Source organism: Conger conger, chromosome 5, assembly GCF_963514075.1.
Source record: "Conger conger chromosome 5, fConCon1.1, whole genome shotgun sequence".
Taxonomy (NCBI): domain Eukaryota; kingdom Metazoa; phylum Chordata; class Actinopteri; order Anguilliformes; family Congridae; genus Conger; species Conger conger.
The window spans coordinates 14,200,391-14,219,643 of NC_083764.1; the positions used below are offsets into that span (position 1 = coordinate 14,200,391).

General features: G+C 40.8%; 1 protein-coding gene across 1 annotated transcript in view; it reads left to right on the top strand.

Moving 5' to 3' along the window:
* Positions 1–19,253, top strand: part of ptprk (protein tyrosine phosphatase receptor type K) — a 133,258-nt gene that overhangs the window by 101,760 nt on the left and 12,245 nt on the right. The window contains 7 exon segments of the mRNA XM_061244050.1: positions 6–111; positions 2,669–2,942; positions 3,571–3,607; positions 10,541–10,676; positions 15,020–15,049; positions 17,131–17,291; positions 18,269–18,304. Coding sequence (XP_061100034.1) covers positions 6–111; positions 2,669–2,942; positions 3,571–3,607; positions 10,541–10,676; positions 15,020–15,049; positions 17,131–17,291; positions 18,269–18,304 — 780 coding nt within the window.

Consider the following 19,253-nt stretch of genomic DNA (forward strand, 5'->3'; position numbering starts at 1 on the left):
CGTAGCCCCTACATTAGAGGAGTACGATGGCTCCGAGGCGTTTTTGAACGAGACCACCACCACCATTACGGTTCTGCTCAAACCTGCCCAGGCCAAAGGTGCTCCCATCAGGTGAGTGATACAAAGTCAGCGGTGCTGTTCCTATTCACGCCAAGTATGGTAACTGTAATCATAACTATATGTTGCTTTAAAACAAAGACAGTGGTGGACGATACCGTTGGGATCATTTTCAGAGGGACTTCTTTTCCAGCTGCATGAACGATAAAACACTGACAGCCAATCCAAATCCAGCCGAATTTACAGGGCTTTGCATTTAAAAATGACATGACATAGCCGAGAGGCTATTTGCAGAACGTTATTTTTCATCAGTCTGGATACTCACCTCGTAATCGTTAGAATGGTTATAGCTATAGTTCTTGGTCTTTACTTGAAGGCCCTTGGTGCAGCTCTGTGTTAGGTCCTGGGTCTGTTTGTCTCTGGCTTCGGCGCGTTCCACAAATAGACTTGTAGTTAATCGCATCAGGACCGTCGGGAATTTAGTTATTCAAGACCAGAATCGGCCAGCTGATCTCGATTTGATTTGGCCATTGTCGCCTCGCACTGTTTCATTTCCCCTCTCCTATCTGCACCGGCGGGGATATAGAGTTAGAAGGTACTTGTCATGAAAGGGATTTGGAGATAACTCTTGGCTCTTGGATTCAGTAAATCAGCTATTATGCGACGGGCTCGGTCCGCGGTGGTGAAATTGGAAGGGAGGCGCGCGCCGGGTTTGGGCAACATTGCGAATGCCAACCATCTGACCTTTATTCCACAAGTACCCTCTCTGAACCCACGCTTGTAGGCAATTAAATGCTTGTCTCAAGGCAAACAAAGTTTGACAAAGCCCCTGTTTTCCAAAAAGCTGCGCTGTTTTTGCACTTTGTCATTAATTACGCTGTCACGTGTTCCGATACATGGTCAAAGGATATGCCCTCTTAATGAAAGACATTTTTTTCATATACAGCATGGCGGTTATTGTCGTAACTCCATGCATTGAGACACTCTAGCAAGACATGAGTGCTTTTTTTATATTTGGGGTCGCTTTGAAGTGAGACAGATTATGGTCGTCGGAAGGTTTTCTCCATGTATTATTAAAAGGGACCCTCTAATTTGACTGGTTTTGGCAGTGAGCTGTTTAGTTGGCAAGGGTCTGCTGAAGGCTGATGGATAATCGCACAGCAGGTTGGATCTCAGTAATTTAGCGAAAGTTAGTTAAGGTGTTGTGCGACGGACTGAGCTACAGTGAGCGGCCTGCCATCTGCTCAGGTAATTTGTAACAGTTTGTCATTGACAGGCGATACAGGAAAAGCGAGTGCTCCATTTCGGTGGGTTGGAGCAGATTTTGAGTCCATCTGTGCCAGCATTACGGAATGTCATTTGTGTCTGTGATTCACGGCGCTTTGAGCCAGAATGGCTGCGGCGGATGGGTCAGTGGGGCGGGGGTGGCTGTTGTCGCGGTCTGTCCTCTAATGGCAGGAGGAGTGTGGGTGGGGGCAGGGAGATGCCTCCGGCCAGGGGTCGGGGGAGACGGGCCCACATGATAGCACTAGCTGGGGAGGCGGGGGATCTGGTTAGTTTACAGTGCTTGCGTGAAAGGCTGTTTGCGCCATTTTCCTGCGTTAGCTTCACGCTGAACCGCGTTAGCTTAGGACTGAGAGAAGGGGGCACGTGTCGCAACATGTCAGAAAAATAATAATAATAATTACTTTCACTTGGGGATTTTTGTGTGTGTATGGTGTTTGTATGTTGGTATGTGTGCGTGTGCATACGTGTGCATGTGTATACATGCATACATGTGTGTGTGTGTGTTTATGTAAGAGAATGTCTGTTAAAACTATATTAAGCATCAGTGCTAATGGAGAATGGAGATGGGCAGAACCTAATCCACAGAGATTGTGTTTCCAATGGATGATCTCGTTTACAATGAATGAACTCATTTACATTTAATTGTAGTTTGCTTAAAAAGACTCAAAGGGCGATTTGCTAGAGAAATAGTATGATTTATTTGGAGTTATACTGGAAATGTCTGGTGTTAGTGACCCATAAAAATAATGTTGGTGGTCGCTCTTCATTTTACGGCTCTATTTATTGTGATTGAAAAGTGTTCATGAAAATAATAGTGTTAACTCGTTTTAATATAGATGTTAAAATCAGTTCAACTGCTAATCCCTTTGTAAACTAAATAAGGCTTGACTGTCATTTATTTCATGCTGAATTTCAGTGTTACAGCAACTATTAACATAACTGAGCTTTATAACAGAAAGTCTTCTCGATTACATGTGATCATTAGCTGTTTATTTTGAGAGCTATATCTGTTTGCTTAATACTTTGATAGTAAGTATTTAATTAAATACTGGTTGAAATGTATTATTGTTTTCAGCTGCATATATGATTTTTTTTTACAAGGTTGGCATTTCCCCCTCTTTGTGTCAAGTGTCCATTGACATCGGTAGCTTCAAAAGGGAATGTGTTTGTTTGGTGGCTTAATTTCTCAATTTATCTCCCTGGTTTGTTTGTTTGTTTGTCTTTGTGACACTTAAGAGAAATAATCTCTTAAATAAGATTACAGCAAAGTGCAGTATTAACTTTCTGGATTTACATTGACGCGCTATCCTCCTTTTCCCCACAGCGCTTACCAGATCGTGGTGGAGGAGCTGAATCCGCACCGCTCCCGGAGAGAGGCTAGCTCTGGGGACTGCTATCAGGTCCCCGTCTCCTACCAGAGTGCCTTGAGTGGCGGCTCACCCTACTACTTTGCCGCCGAACTCCCGCCCGGCAGTCTTCTGGAACCTTCCCCATTCACGGTGGGGGACAACAAGACCTACCACGGCTTCTGGAACCCTCAGCTCGTGGCCCGGAAGAACTACAACATCTACTTCCAGGCTGTCAGCAGTGTCGACAAGGTCAGCCTTGTTTGTTGCCATTTTACATAACCTTTAAATGTTGGGGTTTTTTTGGGGTTTTTTTGTACGGTAACATTCAATCCCTTAAAGGCCGATCTCTATGGCCGTTAAAGCATTATTTTAGCTTTAAATGATACACCTAGCCAAAATAGTAACTGGATGTATACGCACATTTCATCATTATTGAAGACAGGGTTAAGGAAATAAAGCAATGATAAAACAAATATGGGAAAAGATCTTTATGATATTTCTGGCTTGTGTTGCCTCAGCCTTTTAGTACCGTGTGTCTTTCTTTCTTCTCCTATAAAAGAGTGAGAGAATAATGTTGATAGTGACATTGATGGTGTTAGTCCAACAGTGCTGGCCGCATTAAAATCCCTTGCATGTCCCCTCGTAATGACCGGCTGTGTCATTCACGTCTCCAAAGTGCAGTAATTGTGACAGTCCTTGCAAACACTGTGATGAACTCTGTTAAACAGTCCACAGTTCGAAGGCCAGGCAACTAGGTGAAGCATGGCTGTTACTGCATTTGTGACATTCCTTTGAGATCTTAGCTGTGAGAATAGATTGGCTATACTTATACATTCAGCTACAACTGCCCTTTGATGTCATTTTCTTTATTTTCTAGGAAACAAAAACTCAATGTCTGAGACTCGCAACAAAAGGTAAGAATGTTTTATTTTTTTATTTTTTTTATAAGTATGTGTGTGTGTGACTGTGTGTGTGGGCACAGAGAAAGGCCTTGCGGGCCCTTATGTGATTAATTGAATGTGGCATTTCTATTTGAAAGCTTTTTTCCAACCCCCAAACCCCTTTTCCCATAGAATACATCTTCTAATTCTGAACCCTTATGTCATTCAGCCAAGAGGAAAGGCATGTTCCCTTGGTCTGGGTTTAGGCTTAATTAAGTCAAAGATTTATTATATTTTTATCATAGAAAAAAAACAATTTGTGGTACTGATTGGCCCTCAAATACAAGGCCTTTCTTGCCAACTCTGAGGATTTCAAAAAGTAGGCTTCCTTATTGCTAAGCATTTATTCAAGCGATTAACAAGGCATGGTCAGTAAAGTGACACAATATGCAAAGACCACGTGGTCTCATGTCAATAGACACAAAGAAATTGATAAGAAACTGCCCTATGCTTCAGTCAGGTCAAAATGACCTATTTACATATTGTTACATATTGTTGATTATGTACTGTACATGATTCCATTTAGCTGGATTGACTATATTGAACTTGACCTGTTCTATACATTTTAATCCTGCTGCCATTATAGTATGTCAGTACTTCATTTTTAGTATTTTTACTTAGTTCATAAGCTGTAAAGATTCATCCAGAAACTTGAGATCCTTAGAGTGCTACAAGCATGCTTGCACATGATCAGTGTCAAAGTGGTTCCTTCTTAATCCCTGCAACAGCTGGTATTATATTAATACAGGGCTTTAGATGTTGTTTGTGGTTCACTTCAAAGATTGTAGAGAATTATTTGGTGCATTTCTTGTTGTTAATGCTCTGTGACATTGGTACATTCCTGATCTGAGGCCAAGGTTTCTGCTACGAGCTTTACTGTTTTCGGAACATCTGCTATGTATGTGTACCCATTTGTGTTTTGAGCTGGGGTTATAAACTGCGTGCATCACATCGTCTGCCCGTAAAGTCCTTCCTGTTTGTGATACCTCTAATGTGACGGTGCAGGGTTCACATGCTGTTTGCGCAGCTACATATGGAACAGATTAAACGCGAAAGGGTAAATGCGACGTTTATCTTTTGAGTCGCCACGCTTCTTTATCATCTGCTCTATGTGTTGCAAAGGGGCTTGGCCCTGATTAGGATGCTGTGTTGGGGAAAATGGATAATGTTTGGATTACCAGCCAGCTTTTGTCACTGTTTGCATTTTTTTGTCGATATACCACGTTTCTGTTAAGAGGTAATACAGACTAAACTCTGTGATATGTTCTGTCAAAAAGACAACAAATGGCCTGCAGATTCATACACTCTTTGTTATTGTTTGGATAAACATAATAAACTGTGAGGGCTAACATGCTGGAAGCGGCCACATAATGGAGACCGCTTCGTGTGGTCGTTTACACAATGCCTTTTAACAGTACAGTACATACGGTACCGGCCTGTAGGTTTCAAGTTTCTGTGGTCCATTTGTGGTCAATCTGTGGTCACATCTCTGAATGTGTACTCCCATCAGCTGTGCCTTATAAATTGAATCTGGAGGGCCTCCTGTTTTCCGCCATTGTTTTTATTAATCGTTTTTCCTTCCTGTGTTTAAAATAAAATAATAATTTTATAATAATGTTATATATGGCTGTGTCATACAGTTTGGAATGAAAACAGATTTTAATTTTAAGAAGATTTCTTTCTCTCTCAGCATGGTACGGTGTAATATAATATATTCGGAATTCTTCCCAGGATTTCTTTATGAATTTATCTTGTAAGCTGTGACAGGAACATAAGTATTCTTGAAGCCAGGTGAGGATTGTGTCTAACCCTGTGCTCTAAAATGGTTGAAACAGGGCGGCAGAACTGATTAATACCTTTTTAAATGTGGTGTCAGAATCTATCATGCAACCTGTTCCTTAGGAAAGGGTATTGCTTTTTATTTTGGTTTTCAAATAGCGCTCTCATTTAAGCACAGTAAATAAAATGCAGTGTCTTTCTCTGGAAACCAATGATCTTTTCATGTGTCTAAGGCGCATTTGTAATTACTTACTTGGTTATATATGTGTGTAACATCATTTGAAGATGCATTTTAAGGAAGACATTGTTTTTGAGATTATTTTTGTGTATTTTCTTAAGCACTGTCTTTTCTATTCATGGTTGTAATACACTTTTCGTAGGGGATGCCCTGTGCGTGTGTGTCTACATTCATTAAGTTTTAAGTTAAGCACCGCCTTGTGTTGACCTTGTCAATAGTCATCAAAAAGGAGATCGCCAAAACCCTTGAGCAATTTGTTGTTTCGTCTCATGAAGCCTGATAGTTGCAGTGACTAATTGACTATAGTGGTGGTGGTTGAGGCTCACATAAAAATAAATTAATGATTGCAACAAGTAGAACAGGTGGCACGGATGGCGCAGTGGTCAGCACTGCCGCCTCACAGCAAGGAGGTCCTGGGTTCAAATCCCTGTCGGCCAGGGCCTCTCTGTATGGAGTTTGCATGTTCTCCCTGTGTCTGCGTGGGTTTCCTCCGGGTACTCCGGTTTCCTCCCACAGTCCAAAGACATGCAGGTTAGGCTGATTGGAGAATCTAAATTGCCCGTAGGTATGAGTGTGTGAGTGAATGGTGTGTGTGCCCTGCGATGGACTGGCGACCTGTCCAGGGTGTATTCCTGCCTTCCGCCCAATGTATGCTGGGACAGCGTTATTAGGAGAAGAAAGAAAGACACACGGTACTAAAAGGCTGAGGCAACAAAAGCGACCCTGTTCAGGATAAAGCGGGTTAGGATAATGAATGAATGAATGAATGAATGAATGAATGAACAAGTAGAACATCTAGACAGGGATTTGTTGGAGGAATATAGTTAGGAAAAGGCGATCAATGCTGGTCTGAATGGCCTGTTCGTCGTTAAGTTATGTTATGTTTAGTAGATTGTGTTATGTATGGTGAGGTGGGGAGTGTGGGTGTGGTGGGGAAGGAGGACCGCCTGTTCCTGTCCCTGGTGAGGGGTGGTGGGGGTGCGTTCGCACACAGTGGACCGCACACGATCTGTGCCCTGGGACAGACAGACAGACAGACAGACAGACAGACAGACAGACAGACAGACAGACAGACAGACAGACAGACAGACAGACAGACAGACAGACAGACAGACAGAGAGAGAGAGAGAGAGAGAGAGAGAGAGAGAGAGAGAGAGAGAGAGAGAGAGAGAGAGAGAGAGAGAGAGAGAGAGAGAGAGAGAGAGAGAGAGAGAGAGAGAGAGAGAGAGAGAGAGAGAGAGAGAGAGAGAGAGAGAAGCGAAGCGAAGCAGAAAGGGTCCCCTGTCAGACATGAGACAGACAGGGTCCCGCGTGGCCCAGCGTACATGCTCTTGCCCCACCACTGACAGCGCCAAGCCGTGTCAGGCTCGCTGTCACAGTTTTACAGACAAACCTCTGCAGTCCTGTCACATTAGCGCCTCGCTTTGCCTGTTGTGCAGCCTGCTCTTTCTGATTGATATTTTAAGTGGATCGTGAATCCGCCTATTAACTGTTGACAAGACAATGTTGACTGTTAAGAGAAGGCATTACCTTTAAAAAAAAAGAAAGAAAGTTGTGTGTCACAGAGATGGAATACCAGTAATCGGTTTGCCTGTTAGCCAGTTAGCGGTAACATGCCCCTATGATGGTAAAAACCAAATAACCATCAGTTACTTTTTTTTTAACATTTATTTATTTTGTGCACTCCATAGCAAAATAGAGCTTCTGTTGGCTCTATGCTGCTATTCTCAGTGTGCTGTACAGGTAGTATAGCTACTATTCCCACACAACACACAAGTACTTTGAAATATGTCGGGTCATAGCCTACATTAATAGCTCAAGTATTGTAACTATAGTAGATATTATTCTTAAAGTTAAATGCTACCGTTTCAAGCCTTTTGTTAAGTTGCTGCTGTTGACCATTTGCCTTTGTTGTTTTATTTTAAGTTTTATTAATCGTGTGTGGCAAGTTTACAGAACTTTATTTACACTGATTAAAATGGCAAGTGGGCTAATCGAACCGAATGTTTGCTACTCTTTGTTTTCAGAATAAAAATTGAACCGAGTGGCAAACGTTTTCCGGTTAAATCGTTTACCACGGTTACTTTAAGCACGGTTTATCGAGTATACAAATTCTGTTACCAGAACAGCCCTACATGAATCACCCCAATGACGGACCATGAAAACGCTCTACAAGGTTCATGGAAGGACGCACACTTGATGCTAATGTGTACAATGGACTAGAGAAAGAGTACTGTTGTGGGCAGGGAACAACGTGCTTACATTAGGAAGCCGGCAAGGGTCATCTTGTCATTCTGCCTCTGGGTGTGAAGTGAGTAAAAAGAGGAAAAGAATGGGAAGGCTAGGGCAGTTCTTCAGGCCATGACACAGATGCTGGGTTGTTTTTGTTTTTCTCTACTAAAAGTAGGACATTTCATGGATCCTAAGTAATAATGGCCTGAGTGCGGGCTTGAGATGGATGGTTTTAGCCCGGCTTAAAAATCTTTGCCGGCAGGTTATTGTCTTCTCGTCTCATAATGGCGTATGTTTTTACCACTGGAACAATAAAATGTCTTAATCTGCAATGCTAAGAATGTTAGAACTGCGCTTGTTATCAGTTGGACATTGAGTTTGTGGAAGCACACTAAGAGTGAGTAAGGAAATAGGGAAGATCGTGTTCCTGAAAGGAATGTTCCTACCTTCCCATGTCACATGGTTACAGTAGTGTAAATTCGGCAGAGATTAATGAGTACATGATTATTGCTCACTTTGACAAAAAATGACTTGGTGTCATTCATACTGTATAAGTATACTTCCAGCAAATAAGAGATGGCTAATAACCATGTAGCTTTTTATTAGTCATATTTAGTATTTCTGCTTAATTTATGAGGAAACCAAGTGCAATTTTCTGTCAGTCTTGGTGTCATTTTAATTATGCATTGCTAAATACAAGTTACTATTTTCAATGTTTCTGTGTTTTTGTCATTGTTTGCGTGTTAGATATAATAATGAAATTACAGTGCACTCTATAGTTGAAGTGAATGAATTATTGGGTTTTCACCTCAACTTTGTGCTGCTGACAGCTTGTGACCGCAGCTGAGTGGGCATAAATGCTGTCCCTCTCACTGCTCTAAACCAGGGATGTCAAGCCCCACTTCTGGAAGGCCACACTGGCTGTCGGGTTTTCTGTTTTCCTTTCAATCAGCAGCCAGTTTAGGCCTTGGCAACGAGGTACACAGACTCTAGCTGGTCAGTGACCTAAAGCGATCGTATACCGTGAGCTCCATAACCGTTGATTTGACTCTGTACTCTGCCATTTTAGATTTGTAGTCAAACATTTCACATGTGATTAAAGTGCGCATTTTCAGTTTTTATTAAAAGGTATTTTATACATTTTGATTTCACCATGTTGAAATGACAGGTTTTTATACAAATACATTATACATACAGTATAAGTTGCCTTTGGTTTATTCAAGAATTTTCCTGTTTTGGGCTTTGAACAATTATTTGGGATCATTGTCTTGATTTGGATGAAGCACCATCTTGGAGGATACTTTGTATCTTCGGCAGGTTCTTTTGGCTTCCACACTCGGTTTGGCCTATGTCTGATTGTTTTTTTTCAGCCTCATAATGATGTCCTTAATGTTCATTAGAACAACTCTGATCCTCATGTCCAAATACAATCAAAAGCCTATACTAGATACTGAAAGCTCTCGTATCCCTGCACTAAGAAAACGATTGGATTGAACAGACTAAACTAATCAGAAACAACATTTCTTTCCAAATGATTACAATGCCCTCCATGGTGAAATCAAAGGGTATATAAATACCATTACATTAAAGCTGAGAATGTGCACTTTAACCACATGTGATTTGTTTGATTGCAAAGCTAAAATTGTGGAGTACAGAGCCAAATCAAGAAAAAATCTCTTTGTCCCAAACATTATGGAGCTCACTGTTTGTGCTGAAACGCATCACAGATCGGCGGCGGTCGCTGCAGCCCTCCAGGACTGGAGTGTGTCACCCCTGCTCTGAACCTTTAGTAATTGGTCTGCTCAGTGCTTTATGTGTCAGCCCTAGCTCCTATCGTTCAGGCCCACTCTCTCATTATAATTTAAACTGTCAGGGAACTTTTGTAAACAGTTCTTTGTTTGTTTATTAGCTAGGGGCAATGTCTCCACACTCGTTCATCTCACCACCTCTCCATCATCAGCTTTGTATTATGTGTGTGTAATTTTGCTCTTATTCTGTCAAAACTATACGTCAAAATCAACCTCAGAGCTACACAAGCTATGTGTATTTATTACCGTTATGACATGACAACTACATACTGGGCTGGCTTGGCCGTGCTGGTGGGGCTAAAGTGCAGGAGTGGTATGGAGTGTGAGACCAGCAATCATACCAGCATAGTGCTCTGTGAAAACCATGTCTCCTCCGTTCGTATGCTTCAGTTGCCATAGACAGAAATAGTGGAAATTGAGCATTTTTGTTTGAGGGGAGAATGCTTTATTTTTACTATGTCCAGTGTTTTACAGACCCATTGTAGAACCCTGCCTGTTATGCATTACACAGGAAGTGTTAGGGGGGCGTGCTAGATTTGTAGAAATAGAGTCTGCAGCTGCATTAATGTCAGCCTTTTCTCTCTTGGCTTTAGTTTGTGTTTGAGAGAGGTTGTTTGAGCCGGGTTGAATAATGATGGCCTTATCTCATGCGTGACTGAGTTGGACCTGCAGCCATTTTGCACCTTGCGTGTTTGTTCCGTGCTTTTTGGAGGCCGTTTGGTGACCAGAATTTGTTTTTTTTGTTCAGCGCTTACTGTATATGCCTTCCCTCTTCTTTCACGTTGAACATAATATGGAAATGGTGCGCTGTAAAATAAATTTTTTGGACTTTCCTCACCGTGGGCTCAGGAGCGACCGAGGAACCGGAGGTGATCCCCGACCCGGCCAAGCAGACGGACCGCGTGGTGAAGATCGCCGGGATCAGCGCTGGGGTGCTGGTCTTCATCCTCCTCGTCCTGGTGGCGATCCTGCTGGTGAAAAAGAGGTAGGCCTTTCCGCCGTGTCAAGAGCGCCCTCTCTTTTACGGGTTTAAACGGGTCTGAACACGCGCCAGCAGCACCCTCGACTCCATCCCATGCCATCAGCGTCGCCATCACTCCACCGAAGCTCTCAGCACTGACTTTCAATGGGAAACTCTGCTATAATGGAATACCCATTTAGAGCCCAAGCAATTACATTTACTGCAATTTACCACATAATAGCACTCCTATATGCATTTGAAAGAAAAAAACCCCAGAATATTAAGAAATTGAATCTGTTCGGTTTAGAGACTATTTTTCTATGGTTAGGATTTAACCTGTGACGAGACTTGGTGTTAGAGGGCAGGGCTCCATTGTCATACAACTCCCAGCAGAGTCAACAGTGCAGCAGTGGGGAGGAGCAGATTAGCTTCCCCCCGCTGTAAGTGAAGTGCAGAATTAGTGCAGTGGAGCAGTGTGTACACTTTTCAGTGGGTTCAGGCCATTCCTTCCATGCCGTGACCACTTTTTCTGTCTAACTCAATTGGCACACTTAAGTCCCCACGGCAGCGAAAAGACAATGAGGGTGCTACGCCAAGTGATATACTGCCGGGAAAACCAACAGAACAAGTTCAGCAATGTAGAGCATCTTATCATCGAATGGGTTGTTGTTCAATTGTGGATAAAGATTGCAACAACGGCGGCGGTTGTTGTTTTTTGTGTGTCAGTTGTTAACATTTAAAGGAGAGTTCAGTCAGATTTACACCCTCGAGGGCACTCAGGGCAGGGGGAGTAAATTTAGCCTGGTGTCCCTCTTTGCGAGCTGCTTGCTTTTTACTTCAAAGTGTAACTGATACGCCAGGAACAACCTGAATGTTTCAGTGAATTCTTCAGTGACTTAGCTAGCTTAATGTTCCATTTTGGTCAAGTGTTCAAACACAAATACATGCAAATAAGTTGGAAACCCAGCTCATAAAAAAATTCCCTGTCGGTGTGCTTTTTTTTCCCGCTGTTTGCTTTTAGATAGACAATGCTCTTAATACTGCTTGTTAAAATTCCTGCTTAAGCAGTAAATTAAAAAAAACTTTTTTGTAACTGCACACATGCATTATAGTGTTGCTCTTTTTTTTATTATATTATCCGTATGTAAACACTTGCTAGTTTTTTATTCCTAGCAACAGAATGAAAGAATTGTAAGTTGTGTTAATTGTAACACTACTATACAAGTCCTTCACATCAGGCAAATAGTCAGTAATGACATTTCATTATTACTCTTTGAACCTCGTATTGATTTCACTCAGCACAGTTTTTCAATCGATGTTTATGATGAACATTGAGAAAGCGAAATGTCAATTAGAAATTCTATCATTAGTTTTGCAGCAGCCTAAAGATTTTCACACATGAAAAAGGAGAATATATATGTGTTAATTTGCTGGAAGTTGAGTAACATGTCTATGCTCCAGTTTTATTTTGTAAGGCTGCTTGAGTGAGTCATATGAAAAACAGAGCAGCCCAACCAGTATATCAACTCATTTGTTCGACATTGTATAACCAATACCACCATCTTCTGGTCTTTTTGTGGCATTACATTTTAAACTGCCCAAGGAAGTCTAATAATTTGAATTTGAAATCATTTTATCTATATTTCATGAATGCTTCCATGTATAAAATCTGTTTTGCTCCAGGTCTGTGTTAATATTACAGAATGCTTTGCTGTGTCAGCATACTGTATTTTGGGTACTAGATTTTCCCATCTGATTTCACTCTGTGGAAATGGGAATAGGCTAAGTAAAGTGGGGAAATATTGTGACTTATGTCGTAGTGTGACCTGGCATTTTCACATGTTACTTTGCAAAGTATGCATTTCAAACATGCCCTATAGTCTGTACAAAATACATCTGTGCGCTTACGTGACCTGGGCAGGTACACGTGTGGAATGAGCAGTGCTAGTGAAATGGAACTGGAGAGAGAGGAGAGGGAGAGTATTTTAGTGGGCAGTGCAGTGGGCTGTGTGCTATTAAAATGGCTGACTGCATCCACCCATTGATGAGCGGGGAAATTGTTGAAATTATTCTTAATTGGCAGAACAGTCTCTGTGCCGCTCTGAATGTTATGCCAATTAGGGATCATTTTTAAACTACCTCTGCGTTTCCATCGTTTTTGTCCATTCTTTCCCCATAACCTTTCCGTCACAGGATAATTCCAACTCACATAAGCCCACACCTTCATTTCTCGCCCTTGCTTTGCTGGGCTTTCTATCTGGTGGAAATGGCCCAAGCTTGCTTTTCGGAGATAGGACGGAGAAGGTCAGAAATTATGCCAAGGAAATGAAAGCAAAGCTTTTTACTGTTGTGAGATGTGGGTTGCCTGACGATTAGTCTTATTTACATTTTTATTGTTGGTTTATTGTTTTGCTTTTTTTTTCCCCTGAAGATACCCTTTTCACTGGTGCTCATTTAAAAATCACTGTTTTGTGATTTCTTGTGAAAGTAAACTTGTTTTTCCTTTTATAATTTTAGAAATTAGCACTCATACCATTAAGGGACTTTGTTTGCAGGAAATATTTTTGTCTTACATGAACAAATCTTTGTTCTATATTGTGTAGATGGCTAGATTGCCTCTTTAGGCATGCCAGTAGCCAATGGCTTACCAGCAGAGAAAGTGTGAATGTGTGGGCTATTTTCAAACGCGTAGGCCCAGGGATAGTCTTTGATATGTAGCCTCCTGTGTCATGCTTGTTGTTTAAAGCTGATTTCAACAAGGCATGCAATGATGAAATATTAATATACAATAGGTGAGATTGATCATTAATTTTATATTTTAAACATTTTTAATTTAGAATATATCTTTAACAAAAAAATTTCAAAACGGTCCAAATATGGTGTTCAACTTAATTGGCTTTTAAAAATGTGGAATGCCTCCTAGTTTTTAACTTCAAACAGGGAAATTGAATAAACAAGTGGGGGGTGGTATTTGGTGCTAATGAGTCATAATCCCGCTAATCCTGTTGGAATGGTTTAAAATAACTGGTCGTAATTGAATTCAGATATGAGTCATGTGGGTCCGTTTTTCCTTGTTTTAGAGTGAATCTGCACGTACTCGATATGAAACAATATTCACATTTTTCAAACAAAGCCAAGCAATATTTGGGCATTTGAAATGTGGCCTTCTCTTTACTGATCAGTTTCCAGCCTGCTTCTGTCTGGATTAAGTAAGAGTGTGTTTTTGCTTTTGTCTCTGTGCTTTTGAATTTGTTTTCATCCTTGAGACTTTTGCAATAGCCAGTGTGTGTCTAAGCATTACTGATGCTGAGGCTTCTTGATGCACTAAACCATTCGCTTCAATTTTGAGTATTTGATTTAGGCCAATTGACCAGAAAAGGGCTTTCTTTGGTTTGAATCGATTTATCATTAGTCAAGCAATTAATTTGAATTGTTTAGTCCTTTACTGCACTCCACAATTTCCATCATCATCAACTTGGTTGTAACACTTTGAAATCTTAAAATTGTTCTTGCCGAGGATCCTTGGAGTTTGATGAGTTTTCAATGACACCTTTCTCTGTGAAATTATTAGTTTGATGCATAGCAGGAGTGGGAGTTTTTGCAGAAATAAATTTGTTTGTCCACTTCTAGTTTTAGACCTGAGTGCTCATACCATTAAGGGACTCATCTAGTCAGGTCATGATTATTCTTGTCATTTCTCATTATGGCGATAACTTTACCCAGAACAGTGTTCAGTATTGGCTACATCTCACAAGTGCTAATCTATGGGTGAATTCACTGTACAAAAATGACAATTTTGTAACATGGTAAACACTGTGTTTCATGATTAACACAAAACTCCGATGATACTGCATCTTTAAAATGTTGGTTTGTTGCATTGTTTGTTTTCCAGGTAAGCCCTTTCAGCGAAGGCTGATACATCTCCACATATTTATTAGTGTGTCTACATGCACTCACACATAAATTCTAGGGAAAATAGGGTCTACAATGCCCATGACAACCGTTTTCTATTGATTGAGACACCCTTTGCAATGCATGATGGTTACAATCAGTCTCAATTCTCAAATGAAAAAAGTTACATTAATCAAAAGACACATTTCTTGCATGCTGTGGTACAATTATTTTCTGCACATCCTTACTGCGAAATTAAGTAGCTTTAATTGCACGCCATTTAAAACGAAACAATGCATGAAGAATGAAATGCTAACCTAGAGAATGGGGGGGAAATATGTTTTACTGGCATTTTGTTTATTTATTTGTTTGTTTATTTATTCTTTTTGTTTTGCTTTTGCTTTTGTTGATACCACTGATTGACACTTTGCATTCACCATATTTGTTTATTCTGCTGTCTCTGATTGGCTTGCCAGGAGGAGCTACTATTCCTACTCGTATTACCTGTAAGTAAAACACAAAAAAGAATGGGGTCCCTTTGTCTGCGGGTAGATATGTAGTGTTTTAAAGATGCAGTATCCTTTTTTCAACTGAACACGCATATCGCTCAGACCGATTGCATCCCCATTGACCAGCTCCAACATTCAGCACAACCAAGTCATAACCAAAGCGGTGTTAGCTGAAAAAAGAATGCTGCACTTGTCATGATTCCTACTCATATGTATGGGTGTGTGCCTGTGTGTGTGTGTGTGTGTGTGTGTGTCAATAACCCCATTTCTTCATTCATCAATTCATCTAACTACTTGGACTAACACACTCTCCGGTAAAAGGGATATGGGAAACACTTAGTGAATGTATGGCTGTTTGCCGTACTAATTGGTCATATCTGATATTCCCACTGTACTGCTATGTATCATTTTCCTTTGCCCTTGTATCTGTCATAATTAAAATTTTCATCTAGAAATGCGTTAATGTGGCCTGATGTGTGTCTCTCACATCAGGCTTCCAAAATCTTGTTTTTATTGGCCACTGATGCTTTCAGGTTAAAAGTCCATGAACTTGATATCATCACTATTTGTCTCCTGCCTTTATTGAATAAAGCCTATCGGCTGGGAAGATTCACTGACTCCATGCATAGGCAAATGCCTTTTTTAACCACAATTTCTCTCTGTTTTTTATTTTTTCCTTCTCTTAACTTCATTTCACTTCTTTGTCATCCCTGTCCATCAAGTAAACAGCCTCAGTTATTAGCTATTTCAGGAATCAAGAGCGTATGGCTGTTTGAAACAATTTGGGTAAAGTGCTTCTGATAATGGTCTGACCAGCTATCTGATTTTCCCAGGAACAGATACATTTCAGCACAGTTGAGTGTAATTTTATGGTACTTTTTCATGTTCCATGTGAACAATTACACATAAAATCGATGTACACTGTGAGAAATGTTATATCGGGAATAATTATATAATTTCATATCCCAGTGTTTTAGGGAACCTACTAAATTATCAAATAAAAGACTATTAAAATGTACGGTTGGAAGCAGACTACTTTTCAATAGCTTTTTGGTGTAGTTAATGCAGATGTGCGTCCCTATGTCCTGTTCATTCACTATTTCTGATGGATGGAATTGGTTATATACAGTAGATAATTGCTTTTGTGATATTATTGATATTATAAGTGAGGCGATTTAGTTTCATCTTCCTGCAAGGACCCACCTGTATACATTGTCATTGCTCATAATAAAATATGACCCCAGGCCTTGCACATTAATCTCACCAATTTTATCGTAACTTCATTCCATCAGTTTCATCTGCAAATTCGCTATATAAATGATGAATTATAGTACCTAAATTCAGATTGAAAGATAATGGTTTGCTGTGTAGTGGTAAAGTAGTAGTGGTAAAAGAAAGCCTTTGTAAGAATCTGGAGTGTTCAAAACTTGGTTAACATAGAATGCATCTTAAATTTGCCTGGTTATGAAACATTTTAACATCTTTGCTCTTTTGCACAAACCAGCCTTTTAATCAGCTGGTCAAAGTAAATCACATAAGGCAATCAATTCATCTGAGAATATAGGCAGCTAAAAACATCATTAGATTTTCATTAAAACTGGGATCTAGGTATATACCTGAAACTGACTTATTTAATTTATGTCAGGCTCCAAAGTGCTCCTTTGGACTATAAATTATGATGCATCTAGCTGGGCAATGTATCAATCTGAGGTCAGTGTCCTGATGATGGAGGAATTATGACAAGCTTGTTTTTTTTTTGTTCTTTTGCAAATGGCATCCATCTTTTCTTTCCTGAGCATAAATAGAAACTGCTGCTGTTGGCACAGCAGTTTTTCCGAAAGCTTTGATTCTCATTTCCACAAAAAAAACTGGCATGGTGTTTCACCATGTGGGGACATTTTCTACAGCTACGTGTACAACACTGACTAACTCTCATTTAACAGGAGAAAAAAAAGGTGTTCATTTTCAGAGAAATGAACCATCTTCTGGGTCATGTATTTGGGGTTCCCCTATAACTGTGAAATCCGTGCCACCTTTTCCGAGTATCGTTTTTTAAAATTGTGCGTATAATCCCTCAGGAAACTCGCCAAGAAGCGCAAAGATGCCATCGGAAATACGCGGCAAGAGATGACCCACATGGTCAATGCTATGGACCGGAGCTATGCTGACCAGAGCACTCTCCATGCAGAGGATCCCATGTCCGTCACCTTCATGGACTCACACAACTTCAGCAACAGATGTGAGTATGGTCCCAGGAAGGGTCCCTGGGGATCGCCCAGCTAGAAACCCAATACACGTGTGAAAGCAGGTTGACCCGAAAACTCCTAGCTTTACTTTACAGTGGTGTAATCTTCTGTCAGAGGCATATTACCCTTTGCAGCTTCCTCTTGATAACTGTAAGCTTTTTGCTTGTAGCAGCCATTATTTGAAACAGATTTGAAATATTTATTTTTTTATTTAAAATTTTATTTTATTTTTCATGTCTGGTTATAAATGTTTTGGCCAGAGGATAATGTGTTATTTTCTGTTGCTACTCCTTAATGAAGGTAGATATCTCAAAGATGTCGGTGACCTTTTTTCTCAGTTTTACAGTAAATGCCATCTCTTTATCAGTTCAGCAGTTAGTTTGCAGCCCGAACACTTCTTTAGAAATGGCATCGTTGGAGTCATATTATGAGTAAACCCTCGTTCAGAGACTTAGAAAAGCTAAGCACTCCCACACAAAATCACAGTTGTTGCAAGGGAGCTGTCTGCAGCTTGTTGAAAAAAAATCACTTAAGGCATATGTAACAGAATGTCCATACTTTCATAACTAATTGCACAATAAAGTACTGACATTGGTGGCAAATCAATATAAGTGTAGCTATTTTTTGAAAATGTAAAGAAGGTACCGTTTTGGAAACCTTATCTATTTTTGATGTGTTCAACTGCAGTAGTTGAATGCTTTTGTTGCGTTACTCTTTCAGGGAATATATGTATGTATGTATGTATGTATGTATGCTGTGCGTTTTTTGTTTTTTCCTTGTTTCATGGAAGCTATAGGCTTCATCTCTTTGACAATGTCCAAATGTTGTCTTTTGTCAACATTTAAGAAGGCTCACTTTCTTTTGTATTCCTTGTTCCCGGCTTCTAAAGCAGTACGCAGTTCTATTCAAGAAAGGTAAAGAGCGATTTCCTGTAAAGAGAGACTTCCTCACAATCTTTATTTTCCCACAGTGCCTAATGATCCACTTGTTCCGACCGCTGTGCTAGGTGAGGCTTTGGTCCCTTTGTCACCCCCCCCCCTCCACGGCTTGCATCCCAGCATGCATTCTTGTCCTGCCCGTGTTAGTCTTTTCTTTGTGTCCACAGCGGGTCTGGGGAATTGTTTACAGCTCCTAATATCTCCCAAGCACACAGCCTCTCCTTGTGGCCTGAACTGACTCATCGCAGTTGTTGTTCAGAGGGGGGAAATTACACACACACACACACACACACACATACACACATAGACTCACACACAAGCAAACACATACATATACACATGCACACACCACATTTAAAAGATGCTTTGGATTGGAGTGCTGCCGTGCAGTAGAGATGTGACATGGTCTCTGGCTCCAAAGGCTTTGGAAGAGCTGGCTAATGTAATGCCCCAGGGCTAGTACCCACCCAAGAGCCCCAGGCTCATGGAGCATGTTAAACAGGCCTGCATTTCGCACCAGAACCTCTCTCTCCCCTCTGCAACCAGTCGCATTGTCTGCAAAAATCCCCTAGGAGGAGGCCAATCATTTTGAGCAGACTGGAGAGTAAGATGTATGCAGTGTACTAGCTGATTTAAAGTACAGTGAGATGTGTGCCAGGCCAACGTACGAATGAAGCACACTGAAGTATTGCTAACTAGTTTTTTTTTTTTACTGTTGCATTGCCCTGTAGCAGACGTGGGTGCTTTTGCTGTGCGTATTTACAGTGCCTCATAAAATGCAGGAAACGCTTATGATCTAGAGCAATATATACCATCCCACCTCACCAGTGTGCAGAACTGTATCATCGCTTACAGCCCTGAACAGAAAAGCGTGACTTGTTGCGAACAACTAATGGAGTTCCACTGCTAGTGCAGACATCAAATTTAAGCACTTCAGACGTGTACGCTACTTTCTACATGACAGAACAAGCTAACAACTAAGCTTGGATTCTTAGCAGCTCACTGACACTCGAGTTT